We start from the raw sequence: 26600 nt of genomic DNA on the forward strand, positions 1-26600 counted from the left end.
TAACTAAGTACATTAACTTTAATGCTGTACTTAAGTACAATTTTGACATACTTGTACTATACTTCTGTATTTTCATTTTATGTTACTTTATACATCTACTCTACTACATTTCATTATTGTAATTTTATCTCCACTACATTTATTTGGCAGCAATACTTAAATACTGTAGTTACTTCAGATTAAGATTTAATATACATAATATGTGATCAGTTTATAAAATATGAATAAATGTTATCGATTAAATTACCCAACAGTATGAATCAGCGCCACCTTGACCAGCTACAACAAAAAAGTACTACTTACATTTTCACGCATCAATAATAATGATCAAATAATAAGCTATAACGTAAATCACTGACAGGGTCTATTCTGCATTAAGTACTTTTATACTGAACTTCTGACACTTTAAGTAGATTTTGTTGCTGATACTTCTTTACTTCAGGACTTTCACTTGTAACAGTGTTGTATTGCTACTTTTACTTGTGTAAATGGTCTGAATACTTCTTCCAGCACTGACAATAGAGAATATCTAAAGGGGCTTTGGGTTGAAAGAGCAAATCCTCGTGTGAAGGCTGAAAAGCCTGCATTAGCAACCAGCAATTTATATTAGCTAATGGAAGTGTCACTGCACTCAGAGGAGGAACAAAGATCCAGAAGTGCACCCTGCTGTGTTCTTTAAATACTGAGCTGCATAGAAATAATCCTTGAGGAGCAGCAAGGGTGGAAAGGCATAACAGTGTTTTGCAACTGCATTCGAGAAAGAGCTTGCACTGTGTGAGTATAGTGCAGTGAGTATACTTGCAAACAACTTTATACTTTAAGGTGAAGTTCAGTACAAGTACATCATCAAATTATAAAAGGGGCTATTCACATAAAAAACTCCACAGTAATATCTCAAAAACAGCTTCTTATAGAGTTTCAGTTGTACAACTTGGTGGTTATTATTGTAAAATGTGTTGTCATGTAAGTCTTCTGACACAAATGACACACTGTAATTGTGATGGATCACACAAATACCTGAGTAATGGTTGATTACATAAGTTTTGCCTTCGGTATAGCAATTACTTGGCTAAATGCCATTACATTATATGTAATATAAGTGTTCTGGTGAACACTTATATTACATATAATGATTTATGTATGTGTCAGTTCGGACCCTAAAATGTTTAACTTAAGATTATTTGATACGTTTCTACCAAAGGCAAACACTCACACAAAAGCTTTTTTTTTGTTATTTTGCTCAAAACCTGAAATACAGCTATACATACTTCAACTATTTCCCTCTAAAAATAAACAGTGTGTGTGTATATATATATATATATATATATATATATATATATATACATATATATATATATGTCTTCACTATAAAAAGGTAATGTATGTATCTGAAAGCAACTTAGTACTTGGACTTTAAGCTCAACTTTAAAAAGGAGAAGTATGTGGAAAGCAGTGTACACAGGCAATGTACACTGAAAAAAAAAAGAAATTCTTGGCCCCGTAACAACTCACTTTGGACCTTTAACAAGTAATTATCTAAAATCTCTGTTGTGTTTTGTTACAAAAAAGCTAATTACATACTTCATTCTTGAGTTGAGACTGACAGGTTAATCTGTATTCGTGACTTCTTCTAGTTATCAGCCTCACTTTCAAATCCCTCAATACCATGTGCTGGCAAATTACTTTCTGGCGTACATCTAGAGGTCCCCCTTGTGGCTAAAATACCTTGCAGCCTGTCAATTAGGTAGCCCCATTCAAATTTGCATCAGACGGTCCCCAGCCAGTCAATCCAGAAACTCAAGAATCAATGCCAGTCTTGCCATTAGATCACTTCTCCCTCAGCGATATGGCAGACTCTCTGGCCAGGCTGTGTCATCTCCCTCCAAAGACTACTTCACAGTCTGTCAAGGAGCGAGGCAAGTGGGGTAGCAAAAAGGAGTTTATTCTGTCTGTGGCTGGAGCTATTATTGGACTTGGAAATGTGTGGAGGTTTCCATATCTGTGCTACAAGAATGGTGGTGGTGAGTATTTGTACTTTTTAATCTCTCAGTTTAGTACCAATAACCCTAACTCCCCTGAATAAAAATGCAGTTAAGTGTTAGAGAATGAATGCAAACTCGTTTTTTAGCCCTCTGTAGCCTATAAACTAGAGCAATAAAGAAATTGCAATAAATTTTATTTTATGTTAGGTTGCTTCTAGAAACTTTTGCTGTAAAATATTGAATGAGTGTTGCTCTAGGAAAAACTGTGATCTGTTAATCTTAAAACCATCTGGTATTTCACATGTGATAAATTGCCAAATGCACTTCTAGAACGTCATACAAACCTATTGTTTAACTGCTGTATTTAGTCAAAATCCCTGAACGCTGTCCTCTGTAAAACTTTACTGTCTGTCTGTCTCTCTCTCTGCTTCACATCTGATGATTAAGGATTTGACAGGTTATGAAAGGCAATGAAAATAATGTACTGCCTGTGTCTGTGCAAAGAGGAGAGTCACATTCTTTGCTGAATCCCTCTTATTATTATTTGCTTACAAAGTACCATAGTCCTCAAGCTGATTTCACATCCCTCAAATCGAAAAGACAAACACAAGCAATTTTTACATAAGTACTGTAAACCAGCTGGTAAAGTGTTTTATAATGTAATGTTCATTGGTCCCAATGTGAAAATTCTGCTTGACTGGTTGTAATCTAATTAATAAATAAAGTAACTTTGAGCTGTTTTTTCAAACTTAACTTAAACATAAACTTTGTGTTTTTACTCGTCATTCTGCTCTTACATGTGAAGTGAAGAGCAGGAAAATCAATATGTGTCATTTCTTTATCTGGAGAAGCCAGTCCACTTGCATGACAGATAAATCAATTACACTCTTTCTACCAGTTTTGTTTCATGTTAGGTTAGGACACTCCAGGCAAATTCGTGAGTAACATCACGCACAAAACGTGTTTAATTCTTTAGATACGCTGTAATGCAACTAGCTAAGAGGTTACATTACCAAACAATGAATGACTCCATCTAACTCTGAAACCCTGCCCAGCTGAATTTAGGACAACCATTAACTGTCAGGTTTCAGCTTTTTGAGGGCTCAATTATTAATCAGTCCTTCAAGGAAATTACTAAAGAAATAATTAACACAAATTCAAGAAATTTGCAAGAGCTTGCAATTTTGCTAGCTTGCAAATTACCAAAACTTTTCCGCATGAAACAGCTAAATCAAGACCACTTATGATTTGGACCAATTGTTGCATTTGTGTTGTGGTAACTTTTAAGAATACAAGTTGATGCGTTGTTCAGACAGCAAAGATGAACATAATCTAACTCAAACGTAAAAATGGGCACTTTGGAAATGAAATGATATTTTTATGTTAATGGTTTATTTTAATGGCATTACTGACTGATTTTATTTGGTACTAAGGTTGAGGTGAAACTTTATTTAATAAAGGCTTATAAATGGAACAAGTACAGTATTTTCTTTTTTATATAACTTTGAGCCCATGGTTCAAAACAAATTCTAAAAAATAAGCGCTGAAATATAGTTGTTTCTGTGAAACCCAATATGCTTTTTATCAAAGGAGGTGATTACATGACTCTTCATTGGTAGTAGTTTTTTTTTAAATTGCATTATTTTCCTTTGCTTGCAATTTTTCTCAATTCCCACAACTTAACCACAACCGCAAAGATCACATAACATCACAAATAGTGTTGGAATTTTTGAGAAAAGCCACTGCAAAATCAAGTATTTTTGGCTGCAATAATCATAAAAAAACACTGTGAAATCCTGGAATGACTGGTTAATAGTTGTTCAGCAGTGTTGTGGTAACATAATGGGACTTGACTAAGAAAATTTGAGTGGTTTTCTTAGTAAAAGTTTTTTTGTTTGTTTGTTTTTTTTGTAATGGTGTTGACTTAAAAGCTCAAGTTCAATGCAAACATTAGCCATCTAATGTAATTTATCCATATTTTTTCACTTTATTTTCATATTTCCCGTCCACCACCCCATCTTTGGTTTTATAAACTTTCCTAATCCAGCGCTCCCAGAGATGTCAAGTATGCCAGGTGGTGATCTCTAAATGTAGACTCTGTCCTGTTAAAAGGTCATGAGCTATATTTGCAATTTCATAACCACATGTGGCTTTTAGATCTGGCTTCAATATCATTTTTATATGTTTGTAGTTTTGCATTATATTTGTGCAGTCGCACTCGCTATGCAACTCTGTGGCTCAAACCCACATTGTGTAAACACGTAACACCCTCGAAAAGGAATCTTGGCTGCAGTCACTAAGCCACAATTAGTTGAAATAATGCCGGCTACAGTCAGTAAGCGAATGCTACTCACACATCCAAGATTAACACAACTGTCTAGATAGAGAGTGGAGGCAAGGAGAAACAAACTGGGAAATTACTAGAAAGCTGGAAACTACTAACTGTTTTCTCCAAAAATGTTAATACTTATACACATCAGAGCTTTATCTATTAGTTGATATGTCAGTTAGTTTATACACATAGAATTAATCAGCAGTAAGTCAATTTATTGAGCAAACCTGCCAAACATTCTGGTTTCATCCTCTACAATATTTAGGATTTGCTGCTTATCTCTTGTTGTTTGTTGTATTGCTGTAAATTAAAGATCTTATTAGGACACAGAGTAAGCAACATAAAGTCTTGCAGAGAGAGACACTGTCTCTCCTTGGATAGGCAGCTGTCTGTGTCTGTTTTGGGGATGCAGAAACCTCTCTGATAAAGGGTATTGCCGTGGTTACAAAGGTCAGAGGGGGCCCGCCTAGACAACAAATAGGTGAATGCATAGCCAGAATGTGCTGACAGTGACCTGAAGTTCCATGCAACGTGACCTGAACTAACACGGGTAAAACGCAGTTCCTTGTTTAGAAACTAGTGAACCAATTAGACTAATTTTTCATATTGTAGGCTGATCTGCTCAGGTTAAAGACTAATTATCAGACCTTCAGGGGGCAGAACAGAAAGAGACAGCATCCAAGTTGCAGATGACTTCGATGTTCACTATTTCAGTTCTCCTTGATCAAGTGCTTCAATAAACATTTTCAGCTTTAAGACATCAAAGGCTTGTGTCCGCTTTTCTCCACTGAGGTGCTGAACATCACTCAAAATATCCACAACATTATGAATCATTAGTTGCAGCCCTAAAGCTAGAGCCTACACATATTCAGCATATTCATAATGATTATTGCTGAATACTGTTTAAATTTTTATATAATGAAGATGAATCGATATCAATAACCTTCTACTTGACAGCAGTCTGTGAAAACTGAAAAAGGGGTGATTTCACTGCTTTTTCCCCCATCCAGACCACATTAGACAGATTAGAAAATTTACTCTATAAAGATATTTTGGTAATCTAGTCCAGATTTGACAAGTCTAAGTATAGTAGTTTTTGATCTGGACCTGGTCTAAGTAGTCTGGATGGGAGAAAGTTTTCACAAATCTGAAACTGTGTTGTAATGAGTCCCTTGAGTCTCCTTCTTAATCTAGTCCAGATTTGACACGTTTAAGTATAATGGTTTTTGGTCCGGACCTGGTCTGATATGGTCTGAATGGGGAAATATCAGTGAAATCGCCCTTTTTTCTGTTTTCATAATAGCAGTACAGGTTTAAAAAATCTGAAAGTGGGTTTAAACAGCGTTAAGGCGTTTGCTACGATGTCTAATACTGTAAGTGGTGAAAAGCGGCGAATCAGTCGCTAAATATCATTATTTATGTTTCCCTTAACTTTCCCCTTAACTCCAAATCGGAAACTGACCTCTATCAACTGAAGAGCTAACGCTAACTTAGCCGTTAAAACAGTTGATGAAATTATTATACTGACAAACCAGACAAGTGCATTTTCACAGAGATATCATAAAGTTATAGCTTAGGTTAGCTGCTAAATATATTCATAAATATCGAGTCGACAGCTTTCTTTTGACACTTTAGTTAACTTACCTAACAGACTCCCGCTTGCTACTTCAGTTCCGGGACGACGCCAATGCTAATGCTAACGCTAACGCTACTTGGCAGAATGTACAAAATCCATGTCAGCATTGACTTCCCTGATAAAGTATGGAGGAAAAATTCCTAGCTGTTGCTTCCACCCTAAAACTCACTCACTTTACTGCAAAGTTTAACCTGACACAGCCCTCTGGTTTTTTATTACACTGAACTTGTGGTTTTTCAGTTTCCGTTTAGGCTTGAGTATCTGTCCAGAACATGGCGTCAACGGCTTCTACACAGTACTTGTGACGTCACAAACCATGCCTCATTCACATCACATCAGAGTTGTTGTAATTGTGTGAGAGCTACGAAGCTATTTATTATTTCGCCGTTTTTCGGCGTTTAACTAGTCCTACACGATTTGTCCTATCAACTTCGTTTCAATGTCAAATTGTACATCCCCATAAGGAGATGAATGCTATTACTTTTCTCATTTGTAGCACATTCCAGTGATTGTGTGATTGCTAAAAGCAATGTACAATTGCTAAAAGCAATCACACATTGTTCTTCACACTCTTTCTTCCTTTTATTATTCAAGTCTACAATTTTACACAGGTAGTCTCCTAAAGCCTTGTACTCACATTTGCTGACAAAGTATACATTTTTCTTCCAACATTAGTTGCTTGTTGTGCTGGCTAAGTCTAATTGTTTCTCTAGATTTTGGCCTTCTTTTTTTAACCCCAAAAGCAGAGATTTTCAATCTCAAGAGGGTTATTTTGAAAACACCAGCTTTGCATTTTAGTGTGGATGGGAAATCAGAGATTTTCCAGTTAGTTTCTTGTTTGGCACAAATTTTTTTTTTTTTTTTTTTTTTTTTTTTGTGCTTATTTTGCCAAATTGGAACTCATCTCAGGATTGTTTGAGTGTGTACAGACATGTCTGTGATTGACATCTCCATTAACTGGGTTGCACAAGTTAGGGCAAGACAACTTTACCAGTTTTAGAGTTCATTACTGTCATGTAACACCAGGCATAGCCACACCCAACTTCAACCTGAGCAAAGGTCTAATCAGCCAAAATAACCAAAAACACCTGGGGGTGTGCAGCACTGTAACGACCTACAAACGACTTTGAATTATCTAACTTTTAACCAGATCTCATAATCACAGTTGTAATTTCAACTGGAACACGTGACATGAAAAGTGTGTATGAAAAGGAAAACAAATATGGATGACATCAGTCAAAGGTCTTTATTCATGGTAATTAAAACCAGATTTAATATAGTGCTTTATTGTCACTGCACAGTATTTTTAACCCTCACACAATCATGGGTATCCTTCCCATCTCTAGAATCCATTTGACAGGAGTGCAGCATCAGCACAGAACAGCCTTGCTCACTGACTAGTTGTTTAATAGTTAAATTCTTCACACACTCATGTTACATACACACACAGCTGTTTGTATTTTATTTTCAGTCTTCCGTACATTTTTTGGTTTCTTTCAACTGCTGCATACTTTGTGCTATAAAAACCATTCAAGCGTCAATCTGTGCAGCTCATTAAGGAGATGTGTGCTTGTATTTTTCTGAAATGTAACATGTTTCAGTGATTTTATATAATTTTTTAAAGCATTAAAATTTATAAAGGCAATTTATGGGACGAAACGTCCAACTGAGTAGGAACCTTTGTCACTTTGACACTCAACTGCTTGGACATCCCTTATCCGACAGACACCATTCGAACTATAAAATGTTCACAAAACTTTGAGTTTTCAAAGACACATAAAGAACTATTTTCAGCAACAAGAAGAATGATGAGTCCTGCAATAGATGGTATGGTATGGCCCCCACAGAGCGCTGATCTCAACATCATGGAGTCAATCTGGGATTACATGAAGAAGCACCTGAGAGGCCTAAATAATAAATCAACAGAAGAACATTCTTTCTCCAGGATGGTTACAACAACCTACCTGCAAGTTACCATGAAAAACTGTGTTAAAGTGAACCGGGGAGAACTGCTGCTGTTTTAAAGGCATAGCTGCTCACAGCAACTATTGATTTCATTTAGGTTTCTGCTGTTTACTCAACTTTGTAAGAAGTTAATGGATAAATTAAAACAATTTATAGAAATATTTTTGTAAGCATTCTCACTTTACTTTTGTGCCTAAAACTTTTGCACCATAACATATATATATATATATATGGATGCGTCACGTCAGCCAAAGACCTGCGTCAAATGTCGTTAAACCAAAATTTCATCCATCTCATGTCTCGTTCATTTCATATCAAATGGTGAAAATTGGAAAGATTAAGTGTTCATGTCATCAAGATGATTTTGTGATTACTGAGTTGGTTGTGTGAAGATTAAAATATTGTGCATGACAATATAACCCCATATCCATTTAATTTGGATTTAATTGCATTGAACTAAGATATTTGGCCAATGTAATTGACCAATATTTGTTTGGTTTTCAGGCACTTCCAAGTTGAATATATCGGAGCTTTCAAAAATCCCAAGTTTCCCAGTCGTAATAACAACTTGGATGTTGACGTGAATGACATTTACAAGTTGGAGACTCACAATAACTCCAATATGTCATGAACTTCCTATTTAATATGTAGTGCACTCTATTTACTGTCCACCATTTTAACTGGGTGTCCAAACTCTCAGTGTGAAATGAATGCACTATATAGCACCCTCAAAAATTCCCACAATTCGACGAAAAACAGACACTACTTTCTGTTAACAATCCCATAATGCAGTGTGTCGCTTATTATTATCATAAAATTAGTCATGCAACACTACACCTGTGACTATGATCACTGCACATAAGGATGATTCATAAGTGTCTGAAATCTCACTTTACTTCACACTACAGAGTGGACTACTGAGGCCTTTTTCACAGCGGGCATTTTGACATGTCATGGTAGGAAAAGCACGTGTTACTAATGACATTAACATGGATCTGTTCTATTCAAGCCCAGTAAGCCGTTACAGTGATCCAGCATGCACAATACCAGGACCATGAAGCTGAAGCAGCTAAATGGAATTCAGTCATCATTCTTTTGATTATTTGCACCTGTGCTTTTCCTACCATCACATGTCAAGATGTCTTCCCTGATAAAGGCGATAGTTTATGAGCATGTGTCAAACTCAGATTTTAGGCGAGTATAGAAAAGCCTACCTCTTAAACCGTTACATGCATCATTTTGTCAGATATTCAAGGAGTTGAAATCACAAAAAAATGTGTGTGAATATAGTCTTTGTATGTGTGGTGTTCTATGTGCATTAACAATCCTTTATTCACACTCACAGGTGCATTCTTCATTCCTTATATCCTATTCCTTGTGACCTGTGGCATTCCTCTGTTCGTCCTGGAAACAGCACTGGGCCAGTATACCAGTCAGGGGGGAATCATGTGCTGGAGGAAAATCTGCCCCTTGTTCGAAGGTGAGGTGTACCTGCCAGGATTTTGATGCACTGTGCAGACTTAAGGAGGAAATGCTATATAAACACTCTATGTTGTTTTCAGGCATGGGGTTCGCCAGCCAAATGATCATTTTCTATGGATGTATCAGCTACATTGTGATTTTAGCCTGGGCCTTTCTTTACTTTTTCTCCTCCTTCTCCGGAGAGTTGCCATGGGCCACCTGTAATAACACATGGAATACAGGTGAAGTAATTGTTTGTCCTGGAGTTTACTAATAAGGAAAATGTTTGCATTATTTCATTGTATTTATAGTTAAGATGTCTGGTTTAGATGATCTGCATTTATTTAAACTGGGGACTGTATCATCTAATAATTGTATAATTGATCATGCGTTTTCAGTTTTAACTGTGTTTAACCATACTTTGATATATTTCAGATGCTTGTGTGGTATTAAACCACTATAATGCCACTTTCAACTTGACCTCACCTTTGAATTCATCATCATCTGTTACAGAGTTTTGGCAGTAAGTTTTTACCCAAAAGAGACTTAATTCTTGTAGTAAAGTACAGCAGTACCACATCTCACTGAACAATTTTACACAGGTAGTCTCCTAAAGCCTTGTACTCACATTTGCTGACAAAGTATACATTTTTCTTTCAACATTAGTTGCTTGTTGTGCTGGCTAAGTCTAATTGTTTCTCTAGATTTTGGCCTTCCTTTTTTGACCCCAAAAGCAGAGATTTTCAATCTCAAGAGGGTTATTTTGAAAACACCAGCTTTGCATTTTAGTGTGGATGGGAAATCAGAGATTTTCCAGTTAGTTTCTTGTTTGGCACTATACTTTTTTTTTTTTTTGTGCTTAATTTGCCAAATTGGAACTCATCTCAGGATTGTTTGAGTGTGTACAGACATGTCTGTGATTGACATCTCCGTTAACTGGGTTGCACAAGTTAGGGCAAGACAACTTTACTAGTTTTGGAGTTTATTACTGTCATGTAACACCAGGCATAGCCACACCCAACTTCAACCTGAGCAAAGGTCTAATCAGCCAAAATAACCAAAAACACCTGGGGGTGTGCAGCACTGTAACGACCTACAAACGACTTTGAATTATCTAACTTTTAACCGGATCTCATAATCACAGTTGTAATTTCAACTGGAACACGTGACATGAAAAGTGTGTATGAAAAGGAAAACAAATATGGATGACATCAGTCAAAGGTCTTTATTCATGGTAATTAAAACCAGATTTAATATAGTGCTTTATTGTCACTGCACAGTATTTTTAACCCTCACACAATCATGGGTATCCTTCCCATCTCTAGAATCCATTTGACAGGAGTGCAGCATCAGCACAGAACAGCCTTGCTCACTGACTAGTTGTTTAATAGTTAAATTCTTCACACACTCATGTTTGTGGTTATTTTGGCTGATTAAACCCCTTGTCTGGACCATGAGGGCATATACAGACTATGTTTGATAGACATCTGCATCAATCCCTCGTTAGTTTTGTTGCATCTATCAGGGTGGGAAAATATACACCTGATGCAAACCCCGCAGGTTTAATCAACCAGAATAAGTGACAACACCTGTATACCAAAGGTATGCAGGACCTTTAATTGCATATTCAAGCGTGCATAATGATGAATAGTTTGCTGAACTTTTACATCAGCAGACCTTTCATGATGGACTTTCTGACTTGTCAATCACAGATGTTAACTAATAACAAATAATAGCTGCATTCCTTTCAAGTTTGCCCGTGCCAGGATTCCAGTATTGTGCATGCTGGCTCACCTGGACATCTAAATGTGAAGAAGCCATCATAATTAGTTAAACACATGCTTTTCAAATTCTAAAAACATTTTAGGTTGGTTGGCCTTCTCCACAAATTCCACGAGCTTAGAAAATTTTCTTAATGAGAAAGGGGCATATGACTAGTGTGCCTTCACTAAATCTTGGAATAAATAAAATAACTCAGAAACATTAAAAATATCAAGCTGTGGCAGACATAAGCTGTACAGTAGACAGTGCATGGTCCTTGTGTTGTAACATTTCTTTCAGTTTTTTAATTGTTGTAGGAAACAACATGATAGAAACAACTTGAGACTAAAGGACATGTTAAGTTGTCTATTGCCTTAAATAAGTGATTCACATGCAGTGACAGTACATTGATCCCTACAGACGACGGGTGCTAAATATATCCACTGGCATAGAGACGTTGGGAAACGTACATTGGGACCTTTCTTTGTGCCTTCTTCTGGCCTGGGTCATCTGCTACTTCTGTGTCTGGAAGGGAGTGAGATCCACAGGAAAGGTGAGACTGAAAAGACAAACAGAAATGTAGTATGTCATGTAGTGCCAACGTAATCTTCACTTTTCTTTAATTTCTTTACTCAACTTCTTTTTTCTTATGTTGGTGACTTGGTGAGAGTAGAGGTATTTTCAGGAGGCTGTCACTCACCTACATAACAATCTGAAATGTTGTTAATCTATTCTGACCCTGAAACATATTTAGAGCATATAAAAGTAGAAGGAAAGCCCCTCTGATCCTGTGCATTTGTAGATTATTAGACAAAGGTGTCTCCTCCAACATTAATTTGTCAACTGTTGTCACTTTTGTTTCCCTTACTGTGTGAAAAGGATTTTAACGTTGAATGTCAGTGACCTCAGCAGGTGATATAACCAGGTTACATGATCAGCATGATGTAACTTAGAGGTTACTTCACCTACTGAGTTACACAACATCATGCATTTTATTCACTGTAAAACTATAACATAAAAAAAAATATGAAAAGCCCAAAACATGCAGGTTATGTATTCTGGTTATGTAGGCTTAAATGGCACTTTGTCTTTGGGCGGGTGATAAAGCACCATTTAGCTCTCACGTGTGCACATGCTTGAACTTATTGTGCACTCAAATCAGCCCACAACAAGATGTGCCAGATTCTTTAGGAGGATACAGGTCTGCTAATGTTGCTTCAATTCAATCCAGGTTTGTAGCAGGAATCGCTTACAACATGGTCGTATGCTCAACAACATGAGTCATATAACTGTGCTTCTACTCCCTGGCATCTATTCATATAATATGAGAGTACATATGGGAAGGCTGGTAACTCAATGGAAATCTCCACTAAATACTGTAAGAATGTTGTTTTGCACCTGTGGTTTCCACAGACTTGTAGCCACATGCAGTCAACTCTTATATGTCACTCTCGCCTTGAGCATTGGAAAAAAGGTATTAATGACGGATGTTTATCACAATGCTGTGAAAAGTTAGCTACAAGCCAAAACCCTTGTTTGTCTGGCGTTCAATGGATGAGCTGGAGTGAGGTCTTTGATTGTGAGAAAGTCAACTGGAAACACAGACTGGCAGACTGCCTTGTGAGAGAGATGTTAGCGATGATACGGAGCGCCTGTGTCTAGTGGAGTCACTCCTATCTCTTGTATTTCTGCCCCGGTGGCTCAAATTCCAATTATATGAGTTGATCCTCTGGTACAATAAGAGTTTCAATGGCATCTTCTTGGCTTCCTTCACCTTTTAAGGTTGATGAAGTTTTTTCAACTGGTAAACTGAATTGTTTTTGTATAACACCTCTATATACCTTGTATAACACCAGGTTCACACACACTGCTCTACCCTGAATTTCTAGTACCTTCAGTAGTCCTCAGTCACATAAGAAGCAACATGTTTCATGGCTCTGGCAGGTGCATTTAGGGCGTGTTGAAAGTCCATGGCAATAAAAAAAACAAAGTCACAGTAACATTATGTCTCGGTATGTTGTAAAACTACAGAAACAATTACCAAAAGCATGTCACACCTTCCAAGCAAATTTGTCAGTGTCTAGACTGTACTGTAGACACATACTGTACATTGTACTGTATACGGAGTCTCTGCAAATCAGAAACAATGCACTGTAGATTGTACAGTCAAGTATTCTTTAATTTGTGACGAATTAGTTTTTCTTGCTCAAACACAGGCCACCTACATCACAGCTACATTCCCCTTCGTCATGTTAGTGGTGCTGTTTCTGAGAGGAATGACCCTTCCAGGAGCCTTTCATGGTATCAAGTACTACCTGTATCCCAATCCTGAACGTTTGGCCGACCCACAGGTATCATTTAGCCTATGATCTCTTTGGTATTCAAATTTATGATCAGTTTCATAGCAAAGGTGTTAATGCTCTTTTTTTTTTTTACTGGTTTTTAGGTTTGGATGGATGCTGGAACCCAGATATTTTATTCCTATGCCTTATGTTTGGGATGTCTGACTACACTCGGGAGCTACAACAAGTACAACAACAACTGCTACAGGTGAGCACTTTATAAAGATGAAGATGTGATGTTTAAGCATCCAAATGCTTTGCAGCAAGATGTGGTGCATAAATAAAACACAATCATCATACTGTAAACAGTAGTCAATAGTAGCAATATCCATTAAATTTCAAACGTTTTAAAATCTGATTCTGTTCCTTAATATCTCTTTGTGGGTACGTGAATGGCTGCTAGACAGGTATCTGTCTTGATGTCACTTTTACATAACATTAATAAAAAGCTTCATTTCATTTTTTTGTTTATTTTTAATGTTAGTTTAAGTTAACTACTGTGTTTGAATTTTAAGGGCTCTGTAAGCATGTTTTGCACTGATTGTATACAATTTTTCATACAGTGACCCAGTAACTCACAGACTAACCACCAGTGTTATCAGTCCTTGATCCATCTCTGTTACCAAGATAAAATAAAAATAATGACAGTGCATTGTTTCTGATTTGCAGAGACTCCTTCTATCTTTGCCTGTTGAACAGTGGGACCAGCTTTATCTCTGGCTTTGCCATTTTCTCTATTCTGGGCTACATGTCACAAAAGCAGGGTGTCAATATTGCTTCAGTTGCTGAGTCAGGTATGGTGGTGCTTCTAACTGAATCCAAATTGAAAGGTTTTACTCTGACAGACAGTCTGTTTCCTACATTTTCCACAGTATTTAATTCATCTGGAATATCTTTGAATGATTTACAGTTCAAAAAACTCTTATACTGGCCCTTTATGCAGCCCCTCAGTTCAGCCTGGTTGGTTAGCATCTGGAAGGTGCACCTCGGCAGCCTTACACCAGCATCGGAGGCTACGTAAACAAATAATAGTATCAAATATATGTACATGTACATGTTCAGGCCAAAATCTGATTTTAACAGTATATATATTCAAAAAATCACAAAAAGTGTGTTTCCCCTGTAATATTTCCAAATAGGTATTCATTTTAATGTTTAGTTTTAACTCTAATGGTTATTGTGACTGAAACCTTCAAATAAGGAAGGACTATGTAACTTGCTGTATTTAAAGCCACCGCTTGTCATATTAAAGTGGTAGTATCAGAAAAGACACTGTGGCAGCCATGTTGATTTACTCACTGTTGGTTTCACTCTGCAGGGCCTGGCCTTGTGTTCATAGTCTACCCACAAGCTGTGACCCTTCTGCCGTGGCCTCAGCTCTGGTCCGTGTGCTTCTTTAGCATGATCATCTTGTTAGGAATAGATGGCCAGGTCAGCTACAGCCTTCTGTATGTCTCTCCAAAGATTTCTGACCATCTTCTTCTGTTAACTTGTTGCTACACTAACTTTTCTTTCTGTCATCCCTTAGTTTGCTGGGCTTGAAAGCATCATGACCTCTTTAGCAGATATCTACCCTTCCCAGATCCGAAAAGGATATCGCAGAGAGCTTCTTCTGATGCTGATCTGTTCTCTTTGCTATCTATTTGGCCTGTTCTTGGTGTCAGAGGTGAGCTGTCAGAAGTACATTCACTGGTGGTCACATAAGCAATTCATCATGTGAGAATAAAAGGAATTATTGAGAATGAAGCACTAACATCAGGAGGAGCTGTCTGCTTAGATAAATAAAATAAAAGATGACTGACATCCAAACAAATTTGCCTACTTCAATTATAGGCTGGCGCATACATTCTGCAGATTTTTGATCACTATGTATGCAGTGGTCCCACTCTTCTTCTGATGGCAATCTTCCAGTCAGTGATTATTGGATGGATTTATGGTAAGATACTGTCTTTATATGCAACAATAACTTTACACTAATTGTACAGCCTTATAACAAAAGCCATGTCTCACTTCCATGCTATGTTCTATATCCATCAAATCTTTGAGCATATAGTGCTCTTACAGTGTTCTAGTGGTAGTACATAAATTAAGTAGCTATAAATAATGGACCTACACATCCTGGAGGTGTGCAGGTGTTGGAGAAACATGACACATCTAAATCATTGTCACACCTCTCACTGCGTCTGTAGGTGCACAACTATGCACTTCCAATAAAATTTGACAGCAGGAGATGTTCTTTGAAGATCTCACTGGAAGCGGTTGTGAAACTGTGAAAAATCTTTAGGAAAAAATGCAGTAAATCCAATGACTGTGGTAATAAATAACAAAAACAGAATTCACAAAAGTAGAAAAAGACTAACTGTCCAATTAGTTATATCGTCCATCTGTAATGTTACATACCAAAAAGAAATAAGGTTCCACCAATGAAAGAATAACATTAAGTCCCATTAAGTAAAGTAGAGACAAAGTTCTGAAACAGTTGCTTGAGTTGACAGAATTTCTTTAAAGTTTCTTTAAGGTAAAAAAAAAGATGTTAACACTTATGTAATTGTATGTATGATGTGAAGCTGGGGCACAGTTCATGTGCTGTATTTGTCTCTGTCCTAGGTGCTGAACGCTTCTATGACAACATTGAGGACATGATTGGGTACAAACCTCTACCACTGATCAAGTACTGCTGGCTCTATGCCACCCCTGTTATTTGCAGTGTGAGTGTCTAAAGAGGGCTAGAACACATTACATTAATAATAATAATCTTTCATTTTGATCCTACAGTGTATATACTTGTGATTTGTTTCCTTTTATAGGGAACACTTGTATTTTTGCTCCTGAGATACACACCCATGAAGTTCAACAACTCCTATGTGTACCCTTGGTGGGCATACTGGATCGGTTGGTTTCTGGCCATGTCATCTCTTTCTATGATTCCAGTCACTATGATCTGCAAACTGGCCAAAGGAAAAGGGACACTCTGGCAGGTCAGTGGTGTTATGAACAGGTGATTTTTGATTATTTTGCAGTTTTAAGAAGCATTTGCGTCTGCATGGCTGTTGGTGATATTCTTTAACAAAACTGATGTCTTTCCCCAGCGTCTCAAGACAATCTCCCAACCTGCCAATGAACTTTCAGTGGTGTCAAAGGAACTGGCGAGCATCAGTACTCCAATGCATGTCCTCGATGATGGAAAAAACAGCAATGTTTGATGAAATGCCAATCCTTTGAAATTAATCTTTATTTTTTATTTTTAAAAACATATAGAGCAGGTTGTTTACTATATTTGGTGGAGGTTAGCATTCATTTAATGTTTTTTTTTTTTTTTTAAAGTAATCAGGTAATCAATCTATATGCAGTATATTAAATGTCTAATATAGGTGGGGGGGTTTTTTTATCATTAAATTATGTTTGGGTTTGTTGCAGACACTGAATGTACAAAATACTATATTGAGTTGCAACATTCTTTCTGTATCTGATAGAGTTTCTGCGTGTTTTATCATTTTAGTCACTACAAATCACATTTACATACACTTTTTTTTTTTTTTTACATTACTTACAACCAAGGCAGGGCATTATTGTACATTTTAAGAATGTGAAGATAGAAAATTATTTAAACTAAGAGTATACTTACATTGTTGTTGTTAAAGCTCATGAAAACTTTAAATCTATATTTTTGCTATAATGTAACATAAGCAATATTCATGACTAAATATGCAACAAAAAAGATAAAATTAAGGGGGAAAACATGCCTTTTTTATATCAAGAGTGAACATACCAAATCCTTTCTAAAGAAATCAGTACACAGGTTGTTAAAGGCAACTGAGAATGTCGGGGAGGGTCTCATTTAATTATTTCTTCACATTCTGTTGATAATTTTATTTAATTTTTGAATGTTTTAAACTAGAATTCTTATGTAATTCTTACATATTGCACCTTTAAATAGCATCTAATAAACTATAGGGTTTATAAATTCAAGCAGCAAGTAACTTAACACATTTTTTGACGGCCTAAGGAGGTATGTTTATTTGGCTTGATATATGCCTCTATATGTCTTAAAAAATTACATCATATATACACTGATTGTATAAACTATTAGACTATTAGCACTGACTTACTGATTTCAGTTAATAAGTCAATGCTAGCCACAGAAAATAAAGGTAATAAAAATCAGATGATTTGGATTAGGATTTATTTTTTAAAGGACCACATGAGTTTCTTTGAATCACATGAATGGTCTATTGTAATAAGACTCAATGCTGCTCAGGCCTGTTCAGTTACAAAAACAGGAGCTTGAAGAGATCAAAGGGGCGGAATGAGCAGAAGAGCTCCAGGGGTCACAGAGGACAGTTATGAGTCTGAGTTGAACACTGCATTGATGCAGAAGAGGTTACTGAGGTCAAAAGCAGCATTGTCTAAGCCTGTTGATAATCTTTTTTTTTTTTCTAAAAGTAAACTGTTAAAATTAAAGATGCACTTAGGTAAAACCAACAGAGCTGTGTGACCAAGCCAGGTCCACTAAACATTCCATATTCCATACCATGCCATATTTCCTGAAAGGCCATAAAAACCTATTTTCTCAATCAACCTCTACTACATGAATACACTAAAAAATTGATGTCATGCATTTCCTTGCACCAGTCAGAATTTAACTTTAAATGTAGTATAAGACTAGATCAGACTATTCCCACACTGTCCTGAGGAAGCACATTATCTGAGGTTATGAGTGTTAAAGGTGCAATATGTAAGAATTATGTAAGAATTTTAGTTTAAAACATTCAAAAATTAACTAAAACAAACAACAGAATGTGAAGAAATAATAAAATGAGACCTTCCCCAACTTTCTCGGTTGCCTGTGGACTGATTTCCATGTAAAGGACTCCGGACGGTTCTGCTGGGAAAATCCAAAGGATGTAACATTTATGCACACTTCTGAGTGCCTTGCCTCTCTCCCGTCCCCCTACAGTACTACCAGAGTGCAACACTAGCTAACGTTAGCTTAGAAATGGAGTCCACCAACGTCGGACCCCAAGCTGGCTTTCTTCCTATTGGACAGTTCAAGCCCATGACTGCAAGGCATGTGAAATATATTGTGATATTGTGGTTTTAGCTGGCTAATGTTAGCACCGCTGCTCAGGATGCTGACTGCAGCTCACTTAACGGCCACCGGTGTCATTAATGAGAAGAAATTTCTGATTCTTATATATTGCAACTTTAAATTTTTTTATATAGAAATAGTATTTTGTTGGATAACTATATTGATGAGGGGTGTTTTTATATAACTTTTATCTTTATATATGACTTTAAATTTGTATAATAAAATACTTAATGCGCAATATGGCATATTTCTTTTGTATGTCTGTATGTGAGTAAGGTGAGTGAACTGATATGTGGACAAGTGAGTAATCAATACATGATTACCATGCATCAATAATTGCTGTGTCCGAGGTCATAGACCACTTTGGAGTTTTGTACCTCACCTCAGATTCACCTTATCACACAATGAAAAGCAAAATCATCACTTGATAATAGCAGAGAACTCTCATTCTGATAATAAGTAAGATAATAACAGTACAGATACTGTTACAACCCAGAGGTCATACAGTGAGCATTTCCTGTGTATTTCTGTATTGTGTGCTTTAACCCTGTGTGTGTGTGTGTGTGTGTGTGTGTGCTTGCGGGTCTCTCTCTCCCTCTGGTGAACCTGCTGTGGTAGCTTTGTGTAACGGGCTACAGGTGAGCTTCTCTGATTGGCTCAGTGAATGATTTTGTGATTGAGTGTGAGTAGGTTGTTCCAGGGAGCTGATTGGTTCCAGCCCCAGAGCTCGAGGTTTAAAGGCCAGCTTCCCCCAGCTCCTGTGGACCCTCCTGTCTCCACTTCTGACCAGCATGTTGTATACAGCTTTGCAAATATACATATAATAGCCCAGGTTCTGTAGGGGTGTGTAGCATTTTCGTTTAATCTCTTCTCTCCTGTTTCTGTTAAGTTACGTCAGTGATTTGAATTTTTGTTTTGTTTTTGTTTAAGTAGGTCATTTTGGGTTGATCAGCTTTAATTCCCTTTTGTTTGTTGTTTTGCTGTTAACCTACCCGGAAGCCAAAGTAATTAAATAAACATTTAAAGGGTTGCAAACCCCTTGTTGCTGGTGGTTCTTGGGAGCTGGTAAGAGGGGAGTCTCATTTTCATGTTGCGGCTGGGTCATAACAATACTGTGACTTAGATATAAGTATTTAGACCCCTTCACCTTTTGCACACTTTATCTTGTCATATATTGAATTTTAAATTGATTCAATTAACTTTTCTTTGATTGTGTTTGAGATATTTCTAGAACTTGACTGGAATCTACAAATACAATGGACATATTTTAAAAAGGCACTTACCTGTGTATATATAGGGTCCCACAGTTCACTGTGCTTGTCAGACCAAAATCCAATCCCTAAAGTTCAAAGAACTCTCTGCGGAACATTTGCAATCAAATATTGTTGAGGCATAGATCTGGGCAAGGGCATAAAATAATTTCTGAAGCTGTGAATGTTCCCAGGAGCACAGTGGACTCCATCACTGTGAAATGGAAAACGTTGAGAACGTCTGGACAAACTCAGTAACTGGGCAAAAGGGGTCTTCGTCAGGGAGGTGACCAAGAACCAAATGGCCACTGTAACAGCTTTGCAAAAAAAAAAAAAAAAAAAAGTAAATGTAAAAATGTGTTTCCTTTTTGTCTTTATGGGTTGTGTTGAGAATTGCCCCCCCAAAATAGACTTAATCCAATTTTAATTAGTAGTGTGCAACAGGTGAAGTGGTCTAAATACTTTCTAATGTCACTGTGTATGCAGCTATTATTCTCTTCCTTAAAATTTTGCACAATTTTTCTCGTCTCTTTACAATTCAACAAGTGAAAAAATTGGAAAATGTATCTCACCAGACTTTTATAGTCCAGTAAAACTCAGTATGAACTCAAGTAAAGCAGTCAGCCAATCAAAATGCCAATCTTAAATAATTCCTGGCAAGCAAACAGCAACAACTCACCAGACCTGCTGCCAAGACGAAGAAAAACTTGTCTATTCTCATGGTTCTGTTTTGTTGTGTCTAAGTGTTAAACAAAAAGTTTTGACATCTTTTTCAACAGCAGCCCTTAAGCTTTGTACAATAGAATAACCAGTTCTTTGACATTAATGTCCTCATTCCAACCATTTTGACTTTTTGTGTGTTCCTCCAACCTTTGAGTTAATACTAGTGCAATACTTTCATGGATTGATCATTTCCATCGGTTGTTATACTTAAAAACAACAACAAATTATTACAGAAACATTTAACATATATTTATTTATTTAAAAATCAGTGTAAAAAAACCCCAACAACAACCAGTATTCGTTTAATTGGGTACGTTAGCTCTGACGATTTTGATATCATCAACTGGACGATCTTGACCACTTGTCTCCACCATCCCAATCCGGTTCAGCACTCCCATCCCCTGGCACACTCTTCCAAAAATACTGTGCTTTCCATCTAACCACTGAGTGGGTCCAAGAGTGAGGAAGAACTGACTTCCATTAGTGTCCGGTCCTGCGTTGGCCATCGCCAGAATACCGGCACCTAACAGACACACAGATGAAATGAGAGAATTAGACGTTTGTGACCATCCTCACTGTAAAAATATTAGAAAGACTTCTTACTGTAATGCAACACGAATCAACAGCACCACAAACAGAGAAATTCAGCCATTAATATATGCATATATGTGCTTATATTGCATCTGTCTTCATGACGTGTTACTCAATATTTCCTTCCCTCTTTTGTTTACTGACAAATTCAAGCTTCAACCCAAGTTATGACCTTTTCTGCATTTTTATCAGCATCAGAGTAGCTCTATTGATGAGTGAAAAAATCAAGTATTAGTAGGTGTTATATTATGCATATATTTTGTATTCTAATATTTTTTTAAATAATTTGTATTGAAAAGGTGTTTACCTGGTTAGCACTCCTGTGGGTAAACCTAACATATATGAGATGGTCAGCTGCTATTTTTGTAAAAATAACATGAAGTACTGGCACACATAATCAGTTAATTGAAAAGTGTGCGGGAGCCTCTTATTTATTTACCAACACACATTCTCCTCCTCCACATCTGCCACCTTGTATTCAAGTAGTTTTTTCCCACCTATAATTATAATTACCTGTGAATTTCAGCTCTGGGTTCAGTTCATCTTCAAACTGTTTACCAAATATGGAGGCACCACCCCGACCTGTTAGGAAAACAAAGATACACCAAACTGCAGATTAACTCGCAAGTGATGTTTTGTAACTGAATAGACAAAATAAAACCATGAACATGTCACACTTCATTTTAAAAGACGTCCTGTGTATATTTCACACTGAAAAAAAACTACTCAAGCAAGGTGGGCTTTTCATCTGAGAAGAGGTCAGTTTAAAATTATGAAAGTGTTTTCAGGGTGACAGCATTACTAATTAAAGTAAATGTGATTGATTGACTTTCAAAATGGCATATCTGATAAAATAAGATAAGATAATGTAATTTATTATCCCCTTGGGGGAATTTTTCTTGGGCTCAGCGTTACTGCATCGGGCTGCATGTGTGAGCCTGAGCTTTTAGATGAGTGTAAGAATTGCTGTTTTTAATTTGGACAATATAAATTAATATATATAAATATACATTTTTTAAATCAACAAGCTCCTCTTCCATCACACTCTCCTCGCATCACCGCACTCCACACACAGACTACAGCCTGTTGTGTTGTGCAGTGCAGAGACGATCATCAGACTCACGCTTCCCTCCTGAGTGAGATTCCCTCCGGTGAGTGAGATTATGTCTGACCCCTCTCACCTCTACCAGCCCCTCTTCCAAAAACTTCCCTCTCAGAGGAAAATCAGACTTAGAGCCCCCAGAACCTGGGCTGATTCTGATATAATTAGTGCTGAATTGCATAGTTCTTTCAGGAAACTTCCTAGGAATTTATGGACCTACAATGAATGAATTACCAGAATAATGTAATAATTTCTGGCTTTATCATGTGTGTGATGAACTCACCTGTCCCTGTAGGGTCTCCACCCTGCACCATGAAATCTTTGATTATTCGGTGAAACTTTGTGTTGTTGTAGTAGCCTCTTCTGGACAGCTCTGCAAAGTTCTTGCAGGTCTTTGGTGCATGTCTCCAGTACAGCTCCACCACGACCGTCCCCATCCTGCAAAGCAGTCAACACATGTCTCGTTCAAGAGCAGCCTGTGATTAGCAAAGGCTCAGATATACATAATTATAGATGCAGCAAGGAGATTTCTGGTTGTTGTGGGTGTTTCTGGAGAAGGTGTGCAGCAGCTGTTTAGAGAAGCTTTTAGGCTCTCTCAAACACTTGGAAAATACAGAACTTATAGCAGTGCAGGAAATGGTGGGAAGGGGTTATTATTATTTTATTTAGTCAGTGGGGATTTTAGTTTAAATCCAGCAGGTGGTAGTATGCACCTTAAAGGTGTTTGCAATCCGCCAGTAAACCAAGAGAAGAAGAAACTAAAAGCTGAGCCCAGAAAAGAGTCCCTTATGTCAGTCAGCGCTGAGATTTAGTGCCTCCTCTCAGACACACTCTGACCAGTCCCAAACCAACACTGCTTTGCAAACACCAGTCAAAGTAAACAAAATTACAGCGCAATGTAAAGAAACTTATCTGGAACATTGGAAAGAAACAACTAAAAGCCAAAGTAGATTAGAACGCCGCCTGGCCCTAAAAAGAGATTATGAATTGGCAGAATATCTCTCCACTGACAGAGATAGAAAGCAGAGACAGATCCTAACCAAGTACAGGCTCAGTTACCACAAACTGGCAATCGAAAATCGTATGTATATGTATATATATATATATATATATATACACACACACACACACACACATATATATATATATATATAGAGAGAGAGAGAGAGAGATAGAGAGAGATAGATATTAGTTATTTATTACAGGTGACAGTCTTCGAAGCCATTATTGTATCCTTTATGAGAGGGTAGGGTGTCCATCACTTGCCACTCGACGGGAACAACAGTCTTGTTTTTATTTTTAAAGGCATCCTAAATAAACTATCATTTTATTTATCATCACGTTTAAGACCTAGAAATATGGGATACCTTACCCGCTCACATAAATGCGTTACCTTGGATACCTTATATGAATACAGAACTGGGAAAAACTGCATTCACCTACTATGCTCCTCATAGGTGGAATAAGCTTCAAGAATCCCTTAAATTAAAAAAGTTTTTTAACCCCAGAACATTTTAAGACTCTGTTGGATGATATTTTATATAATTAATGCTCCTGTTTTTCTTAATGTGTTTCTTCTTGTTATTTGGTATTTTATAAGTAATTTGTCTTTTGTTTGTGTTGTATTTATGTTTGGTAGTGGTTTTACACTTTGTTATAGGACTTGTTTGATTGTGTATTAGCAGGGGCACCATTGTAAATGAGAATGTTGCTCTTAATTGGTTTCTCCTTAGTAAATAAGGGTATCTATCCATCTATTACACTATTTTTTAATAAGCATCCAAAGAAAAAACTAGCATGGTGACAAAGGAACGAAGCAAAGTTTGCAAACTTCGTATCCACACTCAGCAGCACTCTTACAGGGCTCTAGAGAATATCTAAAGCCCTGAAAGATATGATGGTATCTCTACAGTTACCTTAACCCAATAACAGCTATAACATCACCAAACAGACCTCACGTTACTGAAAGCTAACTCAGTTAGCATTTAGTGGTTTTAATAAAAACTTACGTCGTCTCCAGAGAAACTGTGGGCGGTTGCCATGTGTCTGGAGGTATCCCTGACATTATCTGCCCACACTGTGACCGTCAGTAGTCTCTAAACAACTATTTTTCAATAAAACGTAGGTGACTGGTAGCTTGTAGCACATTCAATCAATTCATTTCAGGGGGAGTTTCTTCTTCTGTGGTTGCCGCTCATTTCCTCCGCGTGTTAGAGGGCGACAGTTATAATTGACTGCCCCCTACTGGACGGAAGATATGAGAAGGACATGCACATAATGAGCTCTTTGGGATGGTTACCTGTGATTACCATTTTACGTTAACATGACCTATTTTTGTAGCTACCTTAATTGTCTTTTTTTCTTTCCACAATACTTAAGATATAACTATAAAATAAACCAATATCAGAGTTTAGAGATATTTAAGGCAACGTAAGGCAACTTTATTTATATAGCACATTTAATACCCAGAGACATTCAAAGTGCTTTACAGAAAATATATGAATATTACAGCAAGAACAATTAAAACATAGAAACACTGATGTGACAGTAATAAAGTAACTATTAAAGAATGTTGAATTAAAATCAAGTAAAACATGTATAACCGAATATATATTAAACCTATGTAAACATACATGTAAAAGCGTGTGTGTTAAGTGCGTCATGTTGATGATGAGCTTTGGCCTCTCTGTGATATGCTTTTAATCAACTTTATTTTGCGTCCTTTCTCAACAGTTTGCTGTTTGTCTGAAGAAAAGCCAATGACCTGAACACCTGTAAAATACAATGCATTCAGTTCAACAACTCTGCAAACTTACTTTGTAAAAGCTTACAAGGTTTATTTTTGTTGAGGCAGTTTCAGAGAAGTGTTGAAGCTAACAGGAATTTTAAATGAAAACCTAATAAAAAAACTATTTTTAACTTAGTAATAACTTTAAAATACCCTCAAAATCTTTAAGGCCATGGTTTGGATTTGACTTTTGTTTGTCTCCTCCTTATACATTTATGAAGGGTAAAATATATAATATTTTTTGTACATCTGAATTTGTCATTTATTTAGTACATTTGAGAAACCACAATAGAGTTATGACTCCCCAAAATGTCATTTGTACAAAAGGGATATTGGATTAATTTCATTTTGACCAGAGAATATGTTTTGCATCAACAGTAAAAAAAAAAAAGAAGTTTTTATTCCGTCCTCCATCAATCTGTTTAGTGCTATTACAAGCACAAGTTCTCTGGATAAGACCAAATTGCTCTGTCATTTTAAAGTACAATGTAGTGATAAACAACAACATTGAGCAGGAACTTGTCAATCCTTGTCAACACAGAGGCATTAAAATAATAAAATATACTAAAGACCATTAAATTGAATTTAAATAGATGTTCGTCATTGCCTTATACCACCAGTGTGTGTGAGTGGGTGAATGAGAGGAACATTGTAAAACACTGTATAAATTCAGCCATTTACAGCCATGTTACATCATCAAACTTTTTTTTACATTAAGCATTAGACTACAAGTTGAGCCTCTTTTTAGAATAACCAGAAAACAAACAATGCAACATGAGAGGTGAACATTCTCATAAAACCTTGATTTTCTGTGTAATAACTGAGGTCTAAGATGGCACATACACTCAAGAGTTCTTAACTGGGTCCGCAGGGCTTATGTGGGTGTCAGTGAGAAGTCAGGTTGCTGTCATAATCGTGATTTCATTGTCACACATGGGGACTTCCACTCCACTAGACAAAAATTAGAGTGCGGGGTCCCACAGGGCTCCATCCTGGGTCCTCCTCTATTCAACCTATATATGCTTATGCTGCATTTGTCCTTGATGCAATGACATTTAAAAGCATGTGACATTTATTTATTCCAAACACTGTTGGAGCTAAATACTATATGTCTCTTGAGGATCACATGAGAGTATAAGCTGATGATAAAGCTCTACCATGCTGCAGGGCAAGGTTGTAGATTGAGATCAGAAAAGGCATGTCACAGGACAGTGTCATTTGTCCAGCATTATCCAGTGTCACCAAAATTATAGATTTTTATGGTGTAGTGTGGAGAGGAGGCAGGAATATCACATGTACAACTGAGAAAACAATAAGAGTTTTAGAGCTATAAGGAGAGCTTTACAAATCTCAGTGGAAAATGTCAAGTTTGATTTTTATGGCAACAAAAGCAAAACCATCAAGATTTGTTCATGTAAGGGCTAGAATAAAAAATGACAACTAGATTTTGACAAGAGATCAACATCAAGAGTTCATGTAGTGCATACAGGAAAGTGTGAGAAAGTAATTAATGTGAGCTGTTGAGATGATAGCTGAGATACCACAGGTTGTAATTTATAGAGCTATGATCAGTAGAAA

General features: G+C 36.9%; 2 protein-coding genes and 1 long non-coding RNA gene across 4 annotated transcripts in view; 1 reads left to right on the plus strand and 2 right to left on the minus strand.

Annotated features, from left to right (window-relative positions):
* The window catches only part of LOC122980111, a 51915-nt gene extending 45683 nt beyond the window's left edge, over window positions 1–6232 (minus strand). For both annotated transcript variants that reach the window (XR_006402997.1, XR_006402996.1), the window contains exon 1: window positions 5959–6232. This is a non-coding gene — a long non-coding RNA (uncharacterized LOC122980111). The remainder of the gene's footprint in view (window positions 1–5958) is intronic.
* On the plus strand, window positions 1401–17032 carry LOC122980110 (sodium- and chloride-dependent GABA transporter 2-like). Its single transcript, XM_044347831.1, has 14 exons — window positions 1401–2021; window positions 9261–9395; window positions 9478–9618; window positions 9812–9899; window positions 11558–11690; window positions 13354–13488; window positions 13584–13687; window positions 14149–14273; window positions 14798–14910; window positions 15008–15145; window positions 15313–15415; window positions 16087–16187; window positions 16287–16457; window positions 16569–17032. Exons 1-14 carry the CDS (start codon window positions 1808–1810, stop codon window positions 16680–16682), a joined length of 1815 nt encoding a protein of 604 aa, XP_044203766.1. The 5' UTR covers window positions 1401–1807; the 3' UTR covers window positions 16683–17032.
* Window positions 17033–20779: 3747 nt separating this feature from the next.
* On the minus strand, window positions 20780–24459 carry ppil1 (peptidylprolyl isomerase (cyclophilin)-like 1). Its single transcript, XM_044349328.1, has 4 exons — window positions 24244–24459; window positions 22518–22672; window positions 21646–21714; window positions 20780–21064 (listed from the first exon to the last, which is right to left on the minus strand). Exons 1-4 carry the CDS (start codon window positions 24297–24299, stop codon window positions 20844–20846), a joined length of 501 nt encoding a protein of 166 aa, XP_044205263.1. The 5' UTR covers window positions 24300–24459; the 3' UTR covers window positions 20780–20843.
* Between the last annotated feature and the right edge of the window lie 2141 nt (window positions 24460–26600).

Source organism: Thunnus albacares, chromosome 4, assembly GCF_914725855.1.
Source record: "Thunnus albacares chromosome 4, fThuAlb1.1, whole genome shotgun sequence".
Classification (NCBI taxonomy): Eukaryota; Metazoa; Chordata; class Actinopteri; order Scombriformes; family Scombridae; genus Thunnus; species Thunnus albacares.

What these genes read in the sequence shown, in the direction of transcription:
- LOC122980110 (XM_044347831.1), top strand. Translation starts at nt 1,808, where the DNA reads ATGCCAGTCTTGCCATTAGATCACTTCTCCCTCAGCGATATGGCAGAC. An exon ending in TACAACAACAACTGCTACAG is followed by an intron (nt 13,688 to 14,148) that starts GTGAGCACTTTA and finishes TCTGATTTGCAG; the next exon opens with AGACTCCTTCTATCTTTGCC. An exon ending in GAAAAGGGACACTCTGGCAG is followed by an intron (nt 16,458 to 16,568) that starts GTCAGTGGTGTT and finishes GTCTTTCCCCAG; the next exon opens with CGTCTCAAGACAATCTCCCA.
- ppil1 (XM_044349328.1), bottom strand. Translation starts at nt 24,299, where the DNA reads ATGTCAGGGATACCTCCAGACACATGGCAACCGCCCACAGTTTCTCTG. An exon ending in ACAGTTTCTCTGGAGACGAC is followed by an intron (nt 22,673 to 24,243) that starts GTAAGTTTTTAT and finishes ACTGCTTTGCAG; the next exon opens with GATGGGGACGGTCGTGGTGG. An exon ending in CCCAGAGCTGAAATTCACAG is followed by an intron (nt 21,065 to 21,645) that starts GTAATTATAATT and finishes TGTGTCTGTTAG; the next exon opens with GTGCCGGTATTCTGGCGATG.